General features: G+C 36.8%; 1 protein-coding gene across 2 annotated transcripts in view; it reads right to left on the reverse strand.

Moving 5' to 3' along the window:
- Nucleotides 1–13718, reverse strand: part of ANTXR2 (ANTXR cell adhesion molecule 2) — a 161714-nt gene that overhangs the window by 89732 nt on the left and 58264 nt on the right. For both annotated transcript variants that reach the window (XM_064368337.1, XM_021669637.2), the window contains exons 11-12: nucleotides 10370–10448; nucleotides 3703–3798 (exon numbers count right to left, since the gene is read on the reverse strand). In XM_064368337.1, coding sequence (XP_064224407.1) covers nucleotides 3703–3798; nucleotides 10370–10448 — 175 coding nt within the window. The remainder of the gene's footprint in view (nucleotides 1–3702; nucleotides 3799–10369; nucleotides 10449–13718) is intronic.

The raw sequence follows: 13718 nt of genomic DNA on the forward strand, positions 1-13718 counted from the left end.
ATCTCCCTCTGTCTCCCTTTTATAAGTCTTGGATTGCATTTACAATCCATCTAGATCATCCTGGATAATGTCAAGATTTTTTATTTAATCACATCTGCAAAGTAACTTTTGCTATATCAGCTAACATTACAAGGTTCCAGGGATTAAGACCTGGATGTCTTTAGAGATCTTTATTCACTTTACTGCAGGAGGCTTTCCAACTGTATGACTTCAGGAGCTGCTTAGTCTACCCAACCCCCTTCCTCTCCAGGAGAATTACCACCATTGGAAACCTGATACCTACTGTTCTGAAAGACTTCGTTATTTGAGGCAGAAAAAAGAAACCTGAGAATCCTGTCTAAAATATAAGTAACAGTGTCATCATTGACTCGTTGATTACAAGTCTATGAAATTTTAAACTCTGGACAATGAATGATTTAATAATGTTATAAAATATGACTTAATATTTCACATTTTGGCACTTTATAAAACATGAAATGACTGAATGCAGAATATGTGACAGATATTGAGACTTCTGTTCAGGGTTTTTTTCCAAGTTCTTTGTCTTGATAAGAGCTCCTGAGCATACAATGCTCACGGAGGTGGATAACTGACTCACCATAAATGTGCCTGAGAATAGACATTTTTAGCTGTTTAGTCATGTTTCAGTTGAAAGATTAGATTTAAATATTTGCCACTAGTTCTTAAAACACATTCAAGGAAAAAGAAATTTGCAAAACACTATGCTGAAATAAATGAATTTCATTTTCTGTTAAAAATTTACGTAACTAGCAATGATAGTCAAAGTCAAATTGATCCCCAATAATTTAATGCTACTAAAAGTTATTTAAATCATCACATTCTAATTTCAGCGTTGCACAAATATAACCTAAAAGGAACAAAACAAAATAAACACCCTGCAGTGGTACTATAATACCCTCTGGAAACTCAAGATTCTTTTCCACAAGGTTATTGTCACACTTCCTCCTTCTTTTCACCTCTTCATTTTTCGCTAGTTCACTTAATTTTGGTTTAAAATTCCAGCTATTTATACTTTGTTAGAAGTGCTTCATTCTGGCCATATCTGAAGTGCACTATCTGTCACTGCCTTTCTATTTCAATTGTTGATGGAACTCAGTTGAATACAGTCTTAAGTAATTTTTGCCAGGACTAGACCTTAGCACTACTATGAAGCTAGCAAAGCTTCTTTCAGGTAATTAGACTGATCAAATCTCTCCAGTGGCTTATCATCCCTGGGAAGAGATCAGACTTTCTATTCCAAGACATAGGAGGCCCTCCCCAATGAGGTTTGTCCCAAAACCCAAACCATCATCTAGCACAGTAGGTCTCAGCCCAGCACTTCTAAATATGTCAGAATAACTCATGATTCCACATGCACTTCATCTGCAATGTCCTTCATGAACTGTCAACATTTTCTTCATGACTCAGAACTAAATTTGGGATCATCAACTCAGTCAGGTTTCTTTGAAATGCTCCCTTTAGTCTCTGCAAACCCTTCCTCCTTTATGTTTCTACTGTTCTTTACACACGTCGCTACTGGGACTTCCATTACCTTCCATTTACACTTATTTGCAAACATTTCTGTGTTTCCATATTAAAATGTGAATTTCCATATCATATTACAAGCATTTTTGTATCTCCAGTTCCTAGCACAGTACTGACACCTACTAGATAATCAATCAATATTAACCAAGGGCTGAATTCAGAATTTCACCTCTCATTTCTTCCTGCTTTAAAATCTACTTTACAAATGTTTGCCATCATTCAGTTATACCTAGGTATAATTATAAGTTCATACTTATATGAACTTATAAGGGCTAATTGCTTTTTAATCTGTATTTCTAAGGGTTAAATAAATGTGGTTTCCTCTATTAAATAAGTTCAGGAAATTAATAAGCATTCAGGATGCATCTGAGGATAGGAAGCCTTTCTGACATCCTGATACTCCACCATTAAAGAGGCCCATTTATGCCTTATAGAAAGTAACTCCATGATTTAAGATCTGTAGAGTCCAAGGTTTTAGAGTCCCAAGGATCTAGTCTCTGATCTAGTCACCTGATGATTGGATACTCTTCTTTTAATATACAAAATGATGGTCAAAACCCATATTTGAGCACATTTCATTTTGTATGTGTCTTTTTAAAAATCATACAGTTTGACACTTCTGAGCCTTCTGGTCAATACTAAGTGAAATTGCAAAGTGATTTAAAAAAAAAAAAGAAAAGAAAGTGCACCACCACAAAGTCTAAATTAAAAAACCAAGGAGCACAACTTGCATTAAGGCATCTTTTTGCTTTTTAATTTGATACTCAAGTATGCTAGCCACCCTAAAATAGCCATTAACTAGATAGTCAAGATTACAACAGGAAACTGAGCATAAATTGCTATGGCAGGAAACTGATTAGTTCAGCAAAGAGACAGGATGCTTTTTGTCTCTACTGTTATCTGAGTTAATTCTATGCCTCCTTCATGGGCCAACTGCTCTGAGATAAAGGATTGTAAAGTTGCCTCATGAAAGCAAACTGAACTACAACTAATAATAAATGCAGGGATAAAACAAAGCACATCTGAAATTTGCAAAGTAGATGAAATCAGTTAGCAAACATGAGGGCGGGGGGAAAAGGTAGTCTTGCAGTATTATGTAAAACATTACCATGAGTTACAGAAGATTAAGTTCTATATAATGTGTTTAAAATAAAATGAATATTCTCAAAATTAGTAGTAGGCACGCTTTGAAAGAGGGCTTCCTTAAGATATCTTTTTTCATGAAACCTGATCAATCTAAATTGGATTGCTTGAAACGTGTAGAATGATGCCCCCTACCAAACTGTTCATAATTACCTGGTACTGTGAATATGTTATCTTAATGGCAAAAGGGATTTTGCAGAAGTGATTAAGGTTCAGGACCCTGAGATGGAAGATTATCCTGGATTATCTAGGTGCATCTAACTTAATCACATAGTTCCTTAAAACTGGAAGACCATTCCCAGCTAGGTTCAGAGTTAGTGGGAGATGTGCAGAAAAATGGTCGAAAAGATGCAACATATCAGGTTTGCAGATGGGGAAAGGGGTCCATGAGGCAAAAAATATGAGTGGCCCATAGAAGCTGGAAAAGACAAATGAATGGCTTCTTCCCTAGAGCATTAAGAAAGAAACACATCCCTACCAATACCTTTTAGTCCAGGTAAACCCAGTGAGTCTCACATCAAAGCTGTGCTTAGATAGTTGGTAGATTTATGTTGCTTTTAGTCATCACATATGTGGCAATTTGTTACAGTAGCAATAGATGACTGATATCCACCCATATTCTTTCACAGGCTTTATAGAAACACAAAAAGTGACACAAACTGAAACTCCCCATCATTACTCCAAAAGTAGCTGTTTAACAAATACCCTGACAATTATGTATGACTAATTTCTGAAAAAATATTTTTCAGAAGCAAACAGAGAAGGTCCTGAAATGGTAGACCCTTCAAAGAGAAAATCAATAACTTAATGAGCACTTAAAAAAAAGAAACTGACCAGCTAATTTTTTGTATCTTTAGTAGAGACAGGGTTTTGCCATGTTGGCCAGGCTGGTCTCTAACTCCCGACCTCGTGATCCGCCCACCTCGGCCTCACCAAGTGCTGGGATTCAGGCATGAGCCATCACACCGAACTTCTAATTTATTTTAAGTAGTGTTCCAAATCCTTCTTACTCACCACTTTGCAGCAAAGGGGCCAAAACCACCACATCAAACCGATGCCCAGGAGTAGCAGTAACACCAAAATAACAATGATGGCTGTGATGCCATTAGACTAAAGCAGGCAAAAGAAAAAAACAAAGCAGTCAGCATAGGCTTATGGTCAAATTCCAAATGTATATATATTTTAAGGAAATACTAGGAAATAATGCAGAAAGTATAAAGCCAAACTAGATTTTAACTATATTATTTTAATTTCTTGAAATTCTGCAAATTTATCTTCCATTTCATATATATTATGTTTTAGGTTATATTGTTGTGACAGGCAATAATAAACACAAACTCTCCCAAAATGCTGCAGACTCTTTACCAATATATCTGAAAGGAATGTAGGAAAAATTACTAATCAGGATTAGACTGGTCCCTATCTTTCATGTAAGGATTATTTTGGTTCAAAGCATAATAACCCATAGGCAGAATTGAGGTAAAATCCTCCAGACTCTTTGATAGTGAAACATTGTTTATTTTATATAGTTAAATAATAAGATGAATATTTAAAAAAATTATTAGGTAGATGACAAACCAATAATGGTTCTTGTTGGCAAATGGTATATACACATCAACGCAAGAATGCAATCTCATGCGTTAATGAATCAGACGTTTTCTCATTGCAGCTGAAGTATGACCTACAAAAAACCACACTGGTGTTCTTTCCCTTCCTAAGTACTGAGCTCTTCCAGCCTTAAGGCACCTACTCTGTGCTCTGTTCCTAAACCCTTCCACATAAAAACTCATTTTACAGGGCTCATATTAAGTCATTTTCATGGAAGTCTTCCTTGGACCCTTTGACTATAAATTACCCCTCTGATTAAACAACTCATAGTTCTCTATACTTTAATCTTTAGTAGTTATCACAGTGCAATTAATTATGAGTTTTGTGATTATTTGTTTAATTTCTATTTTCTGCAATGATGTATTGTGAGTTCCAGGAAGTCAGGGGCTACATCTAGCCTCCTTAGCACTGTATACTCCATGTCTGGCATTGAAAAACTACTTACTGAGAGAATGAACTCTAAAGAAATAAGGCAGCAAAACACATGGATACAAAGAAGAATGTTTACTGAACTTTTACTGTAGAGATAGTTTCCAAGGGAACAAGAGGTCTCTCTCAAATGCCTAATCTCTAGAATCCTCAGTAATAATGTTTTCTTTTGTGTTTTTTTTTAAGTGAGAGAATTCAGGAAAGAAAAGAAAAAGAAGAGAGAAAGAGAAATAAAATTAATACTTTATAGAAATTTCCAGGCAAATACCTAAGTAGTCTGTTCTTATAAAAAACATCAAAAGTGCATTTTTCTTTACAAAATTCTAAATATTCATGAACAAATCATGCTACCCTCCACAGGCTTAAATACATTAAGCTCTAAAATCTAGGCAAACAAGAATGTAACAGAAAAGGATGTCATAGAAATGCATGGAAAACTGTGGTACCCTATGGGAAAAATATTGTCAAATGTATAAATCTTGATCTCACCTTCAAAAATATGGTCTTATGAAAGACAGCCCTTATCTGTGACTGTCCATGTACAGAAGGAAGACAACATTTCTCACCAGACCTTTCCCACATGAGGATCCAGCCACAGCACTCGTAGAAATGGCACACCATTTGGCTGTGCTATACAACTTTCAAAAGGGTTCTATGAACATTTGGTTTCCCCTTTTCTTAGAATTCACACCCGTGTTCAGAAATAAGGACATGTAACTAGAGGCCATGAAACTGCTAAAAATTTAGTGGTTAGTTTGTTCCTTCTATGTATGTGCCAAGAAAAGGAAAATCAGAAAATTGCACTGACAGAACATAACGTAGATGGGCTAGCCCTGATAGATACTTAAAATTCTTGATTTTTCCCTTAAAAAAATGTCTCTATTAGTAGCATTGATAAAATACCATGTACCTCCAGATACAAATATACATTTATTATGACAATATTAACATCTCAACTGATTCCAAAGACTTGTCTCAAAAAAAAAAAAAAAAACAAATTATGCACTTTCTAAAGACCTACAGATCTAACCTTTAATACATTTAATTCAAGAATGATGGGAATAGGATCAGAGGAAACAACGCAACCTGGCCTTGCCATCTATCTTTCTATCTATCTATCTATCTATCTATCTATCTATCTATCTATCTGTCTGTCTATCTATGAATGACACAGGCCCTGAATGCACCAATCACAGACATCAGTTCAGTTAACTAGATACAAATTCAGGCTTTCCCATCATGTTTGTTTTGATAGCCAGAGCCACTATCAGATAAGCAAGAAAGATGTTAGTCATGAAAGAAAAACAGTTTCATTTTGCACAAAACTTTATAAACATCTTGGTGAAAGTTGGAACACACAGAATTCAGGCCTGTAATCAGATACCGTGTTGCAAACTATGGACTTAAGAGTCAGATAAAGAAGAGTATGAAACTAGATTTGATTACACATAGATCTATATCATGAGCAGAAACTAGAAGTTTCTCAGTTTTACATAGGCATGCCTCTCTTTACAAAGACCTCAGGTCAAAAAGTTCTAATAAATATTTAATACTCAAATGTCATTGTTCTTGAACTAGGTAAAATAAATAAATACATATGACTGATTGGTAAAACTGGTTGTTATTCATCAAAAATATTTGATGAGCACTCAATGCCTACTAGTCACTAAAGACAGGTACCAACATTATAATGTTGGATAAGTCTTCAGGGAGCTCACAGGTAAGAGAGACAAGTCTTAAACAAATAATTCCAAGAGTGAAGAGTGTGGAAGGAACATACAATAAGAACAGTAAAAGTGGGAAATAACCTACTCTGGAGTTCTTAGAGGACCTCCTGGAATAAGTACAAAAAGGCTGAGGTGGTGAGTGGAAGAGGGGTAGGCATAAATAGTGGCTTCCTTCAAGAATAAGAGAAAGACCATTGTGGGTAGAACATAGCCTTTAAGGGGACTCAGTGACATTTTTAAAAGACCAAAGAAAGAAAATCAAACACAAATTTCTGAAAAGCTGTAATTTATTGGACTAATGGCCATTTGTTGATGACATTTCAATATACCCTTTGTGGTATCAATTCTTCCCAATAATAGTTGTGAACAAGTAGCATTTCCAGATGTCTATGAAGACATGGGTGTGAAAGCTGAAGAGTCCAGTCTGAGACCCAACACTCAGGTGTCAGTCAAGGCTATGAAGCCAAAATTCTTCTAAGGGTTAACTGGGGACATAGCAGAACTTAGAGCTTGATGTCAGGGTAGAAGGAACATATTTTCTAGTCAGTCTAGACACAAAACGTTCTTGAACTTCATCTGCATCTAATTTCTTTTTCTTCACTAAAAGCAAGTCATACAACAAAAAATTTTATTCTGCCAAATATAACTAAACTTCTAGCTAAAAGAATCATATAAGTATAAAAACAAATCAGGGTTACTACTGCCCTTGCAACATAACTATGGGAAAGAGGAATCACTCATGAAAGTTTCAAATGAGCATTAACTGTTATTGTTGCCATCTATCTAGAAAATAGTGACTTCACAGCAGCCAGATTAGATGAAACAGACATAGAAAAGGGAAAATCGGTCTCCACAATTTTGTTCCATGAATTTAGAGTTAGAGAAAGAAAATATAGTCATGGAACAGATGATTATTTAATTTACTGGATTTGTTTTGGAATATTTGATGTTAGGAATTAGAAAACTATGGCACAAGGGTCAAATCCAGCCAATCTATTTCATAAGACCCCACACTTTTTTTACAGTATTATATAAACCTGAAAAAATCAAAAGAAGAATATTTCAATGTCAGCGTACACAGTTTTATTGAACACCACCATTTGTTTACATAATGCATATAGCTGCTTTTGCACTACAATGATAGAGTTGAGCAGTTGTGACAGAGACCATATGGCCCCCAAAGCCTGAAGTATGTGTTTACTATCTGCCCTTCCACAGGAAAAATTCACAAACCCTTGTCCTATATAAATCAATGTAGAATCTGGTTTAAAATGGCAGACTGTGGAAATGTTCAGTCGGGGGGTGGGAGGAGACAGACGTGGGTTCAATTCTCAATTCTAGCATTTATCAGAGTGCAAAACTGGGCAAGTAACAACCTTTCAGAGTCTCCAGGCTCCAGGCTCCAGGTATCCCTCTCTCAGGAGCAGTAAGGACTGAAATCGCCTGTTACGCTCATCAAGCCATGCACTTCTTTGAGGGCTGGGTCCACATAATACAAGAAGTACCTTCTAATGTGTTTGGGCAATTGTGCCCTGAATATTAGAGGTAGCTTCCTGTTCCTCAGTTTTCTTATCTGTAAAATTAATATAATCTTAACAGCTTCCCCTTGGATTTTGAGTGTTAAATGAAGCCATAAAGGACTTAGCACATATATAGCAGTGCTGAGCACAGCATCTGGCACTTAATACATGCTCAGCAAACAGGTTCTTGGTATTGTTATCGCAAAAGAGTCAGAAGAAGGTCAATGATTTCAAGAGAAAAAAAAGGGACATCTTTCCATTATCTTTTTAAAAGCAGAGATCCATTTTAAAGATCTTTTGAAGAGAAATGAAGATAAAGGATTGCCTAAATACACACCCTCCTCAGACTCTAATCTTAAGTCTCTTAAATCTAAAACTTAGTTTCCCCATTTTAAACTAGATATATGGTTCCTTTCAATAATTCATTTGGGAAATAATTTTGGAGCACCTGCTCTGTGTAAGGACCAGTCGTGGGAGAAGGGCAATGAGTAAGCACAAGCCCTGCCACTGACGTATCAAGCTGGTAAGAAAGGCTCAGAAGTCTGTTTTCATACAGTTTAAAAACACTGAATCAAATCATGTCAACTTCCAAGGACTTCCTGTTTCACTCAGAAGAAAAGCTCAGGTCCTTACAATGACTACGCACTCTTACAAGATCTGCCCTGCTCCTGCCATTCTTTCCTCTTTATCCCAAGGCTTCTACTCTCCCTGACTACCTCCACTCCAGCACACTGTCTGGCTTGCTCTTCTTTAAACTTGCCAGAGACTGTCACCTGAGGCTTTGCTCTAGCTGTCCCTCTGCCTGGAGCACACTTCTCTCAGATGGTCTGCAGGGCTCCCTCCCGTACCTTCAAGTATTTGTTCAAAGCCTTCCTTCTTAGTGAGAATCACCTTGAACCCTTCTTAACTGTTACGGCTTGCTCCTTTCCCCTCATCACTGACACACCAATGATGCTTCTTCTGAAATCTTTCCACTCGTAAGCCACCTTGAGTCATATTACCCTCTGGGAAGGAGTAAGACCTAGAAAGTCTTCTTTAAAGCACACAACCTATACATCCCAGATAAGTCATTTAGCCTCAGGATCCCTGTACGTGAAAATCATGCATTGTTACAGGATAGGAACAAAGACCTGTTTTCCTGCTTGCATGGAAGAAAAGAGGAAAAAGATAGCTTGGAGGTGTCGAATAGGAAGAAGGATGAGGAAAGAATGCCACTTCAGTGAGCTAAACACGGAGAAACTACAAACCACAAATATTTGTAATTTCAACCACATCCTCAGGGACCAGAAAACCAGCAAACTGCAACATCCACAAAACCTACAAATTGCAACATGTGCTAGAAATAGTAGAAAAAAAAAATCCTCCCCAAAAAGCACAAACACAAAAACAAAAACCCTAGCTATTTTCAAAATGGAAGCCTATAGGTGTTGGCAAAGACTTACTCAAGGATTTAAAAAGTGACCCAAGGGTCCTTTTCTCTGCAACATTGTCTTAAAATGAGAAGTACAACTACCTCTATACAGGTAACACTAAATTGCTTTGTTTTGTTTTGTTTTGTTTTGTGTTGGAAAGGTGTCTCCTGAATTAATAGATCAAAATATAAAACCATGAAACTGTGAGATGTGAGAAGATGTTCAGGTTTAGTCTTTGGTCTTTTGGAGGGCAGGAATTCTTCTTTTTTTGCTTTGATTGATATCGTTTCTACAAAATATACTAAGAAATAATAGCCACGTGGTCAGTCCTGTTTAGTGCTTCCTGTTTCCATGTTCAGTAATATAATATTGAAACTTTCTATAAATCCACAAAATTAAATAAAAGAAAGAAAATGTCTACTGAATGGAGTTTATCTGCATTTAGGCAATGCAAATCAATAATCCCAACTAAAATATACATTCAATGTGGTTACAAACTAAGATAGTATCAAGCTATCAAAATCAACTTTCTTATTCAGAAAGCAGCAACATTTTAAATGAACAAAATAATGAAGTCCCATATTAAGATGCAATAATTTGATTTCAAACCATGACACATGCCTTACATACTGAAATCTAACCTTCCTAACAGAAAACATAATTTCTATATTTAATGTTTTAAGAAAAAAAGTACTTCATTTGTAAATTATTCTCTTACCTTATTTTGATTTTAAATATGCCTTTCAAATTCTATAAATATCAAAATCAAATGCATACTACCTTAAAGTTCTTGTAAAAGGGAACTCAACATAAAAAATGCAATGACACCCCAAATCAATTCTATACAAAATTTTTCCTTGTAATGGTCTCCAGTGTTACTGTTTGCATCTCCTTTATTGTGGTATGCAACATCACCAAGGATCCATAGATTATTTCCAGATAGGATTACTTTTAAAAGGTAACCTTCATGCAAACTTTTACTTACACATTCTGTGGCTGTGACAAGTAATGAGCTTGAGATGACAGACTTTCCTCCATTAAAGCTCACTGAAACATCAAGAGTTCTGAAAAAGAAATGAAGAAACAATAATTACATATAAATTTAAAACCAGAGGAGTAGATTTTGATTTCCTTATGTAATTAATCCAAAACCAGCCAGAAAACGTACTTAAATAGTAAAGGTCTCAAACTCCTGACCTGAAGTGATCCACCCACCTCAGCCTCCCAAAGTGCTGGTATTACAGGCGTGAGCTACGGCGGCCTGGTCAATGTGGTGAAACCCTGTCTCTAGTAAAAATACAAAAATTAGCCAGGCATGGTGGCAGATGCCTGTAATCTCAGCTACTCTGGAGGCCCACGCAGAAGAGTTGCTGGAACTAAGGAGGCAGAGGTGGCCGTAAGCCGAGATCATGCCATTACACTCTAGCCGGGGCCACAAAAGTGAGACTCAGTCTCAAAAAAAAACAAACAAAAAAAAAGTAAGGGTCACAGCTTTTGGCAAATTACGCCAGCTTTCTTCTTCCTTATTTCTAGTCCTTACTTACTAGTCAGAGGCAAACTTGTTAAATGATCTAATTGTTCCTTTACAAAGTAGTAACCGAAATAGTGACATAAAGAAATTTCTCAATCCAGAAAAATGCTGAGGTTTCAGGTTCACAAAAACCTACAAGGGCCGAGCGCTGTGGCTCATGCCTGTAATCCCAGCACTTTGGGAGGCCAAGGTGGACAGATCATGAGGTCAAGAGAATGAGACCATCCTGGCCAACATGGTGAAACCCCGTCTCTAGCTGGGTGTGGTGGCGCGCTCCGGTAGTCCCAGCTACTCGGGAGGCTGAGGCAGGAGAATTGCTTGAACCCAGGGGGCAGAGGTTGCAGTGAGCCAAGATCGTGCCACTGCACTTCAGCCTGGCGCCTGGCGACAAAGCAAGACTCTGTCTCAAAAAAAAAAAAAAAGAATATATATAAAACTGGAAGCAATAAACCATTCAAAAATAAAATATAAAGAAAGTGAATATGAAAGACAGCAACAAAGTGAAGAAAAAAGAGAGAAAGATTTATTTGCAGGTATTTGTTGTAGATGGTCCCAAGATATTAAAATATCCCAACAAATGTACTAAGAAGAGACAATAACTTTTGTCCCTGGCTAAGAAATATTAGAATTAAAATATAGTTATTTTGAAAATATGATTTCAAATTATAAAACAAGCAATAATCATTAAAATTTCATTGATTTAGATTGATTATTTGGGATTAGCCTAGAGTTAGAAACTTTTTATTAAAAAAAAAAAAAAAGGAGAGAGATCCAAGATGGCTGATCACTAGCAGCTCGGGATTGTAGCTCTCAGTGAAAGTGCAGAGAAGAAGAGGATGCCACACTTTCAGACAAATTTTTGTTGCTCACGGACCAGGAGATTCCCAGCGGAGGAGCCCCACGGGTCACCAGTGCGACTGTTGTGGCTGGCGCGGCGGTTCTTGGTGCAGAGTGAGTGGGACTGGGTCCCCTTTTGGCGGAGATTCCCGGGCAGAAAAGCACCATCAATCTTAACACCACTGTTTTAGCCGGTGCAGTGGTTGCTCAGATTTTGGCACTGAGAATCAACAAGTTGCACATCCACTCAGAGACCTAATTTGAAAGTCAGTAATCACAAAGACTACAGGTGGATAAATTTACAGTGATGGGAAGAAACCAGCGTAAAAAGGCTGAGAATACTCAAAATCAGAATGCCTCTCCCTCTACAGGGGATCACAGTTCCTCATCAGCAACGGAACAAGTCCTGATGGAGAACGAGTGCATTCCATTAACAGAAGTAGGCTTCAGAAAGTGGATGATAAGAAACTTCAGTGAATTAAAAGAACTTGTTCTAACCCAATGTAAAGAAACTAAGAACTTTGAAAAAAGGTTTGATGAAATCCTAACGAGAATAGACAATTTAGAGAGGAATATAAGTGAATTAATGGAGCGGAAAAACACAACACGAGAACTTTGCGAAGTATGCACAAGTTTTAACAGTCGAATTGATCAAGCAGAAGAAAGGATATCAGAGGTCAAAGACCAACTTAATGAAATAAAACGAGAAGTCAAGATTAGAGAAAAAAGGATAAAAAGGAATGAGCAAAGTCTTCAAGAAATATGGGACTATGTGAAAAGACCTAATCTACATTTGATAGGTGTACCTGAATGTGACAAAGAGACTGAATCCAAGTTGGAAAATACTCTTCAGGATATTATTCAGGAAAACTTTCCCAATCTAGTAAGGCAGGACAATATTCAACTCCAGGTAATACAGAGAACACCACAAAGATATTCCTCAAGAAGACCAACCCCAAGGCACATAATCAGATTCATTAGGGTTGAAATGAAGGAGAAAATACTAAGAGCAGCCAGAGAGAAAGGTCAGATTACCCACAAAGGGAAGCCTATCAGACTTACAGCAGAACTCTCAGCAGAAACCCTACAAGCCAGAAAAGAGTGGGGGGCCAATATTCAACACCCTTAAAGAAAAGAACTTTCAACCCAGAATTTCATATCCAGCCAAACTAAGCTTCACAAGTGAAGGAAAAATAAAACTTTTGCGAACAAGCAAGTACTTAGAGATTTCACCATCACCAGGCCTGCTTTACAAGAGCTTCTGAAAGAAGCATTACACATATAAAGGAACAACCAGTATCAGCCTTTCCAAAAATATATCAAAAACTAAACAGCATTAACATAATGAAGAACTTATATCAACTAATAGGCAAAACAGCCAGCTAGCATCAAATGGCAGTATTAAACTCATATATATTATGAACTGGATAAAAAGCCAAAACCCATCGGTATGCTGTATCCAGACCCATCTCACATGTAACGATACACAAAGACTCAAAACAAAGGGACGGAGGAAGATTTACCAACCAAACAGAGAGCAAAAATAAATAAATAAATAAAAAGCAGGAGTTGCAATTCTCACCTCTGATAAAACAGACTTTAAAGCAACAAAGATCAAAATAGGCAAAGAAGGACATTACATAATGGTAAAAGGATCAATGCAACAAGAAGAGCTAACGATCCTAAATATACACACACTCAATACAGGAGCACCCAGATACATAAGTTCTTAATGACTTATAAAGAGACTAACCCTCCCACACAATAATAATGGGAGACTGTAACATCACATTGTCAATATTAGACTGATCAACGAGACAGAAAATTAACAAGAACATCCAGGACTTGAACTCAAACCCAGAACAAGTAAACTTAATAAACATTTATAGAACTCTCCACTTCAAATACCAAAACACACATTCTTATCAGTACCATATCACACCTATTCCAAAAGTGACTACATAAT

The sequence above is a fragment of the Aotus nancymaae genome, unplaced genomic scaffold (assembly GCF_030222135.1).
Source record: "Aotus nancymaae isolate 86718 unplaced genomic scaffold, 86718_ANA_hifiasm-v0.15.2.pri h1tg000006l, whole genome shotgun sequence".
NCBI lineage: Eukaryota > Metazoa > Chordata > Mammalia > Primates > Aotidae > Aotus > Aotus nancymaae.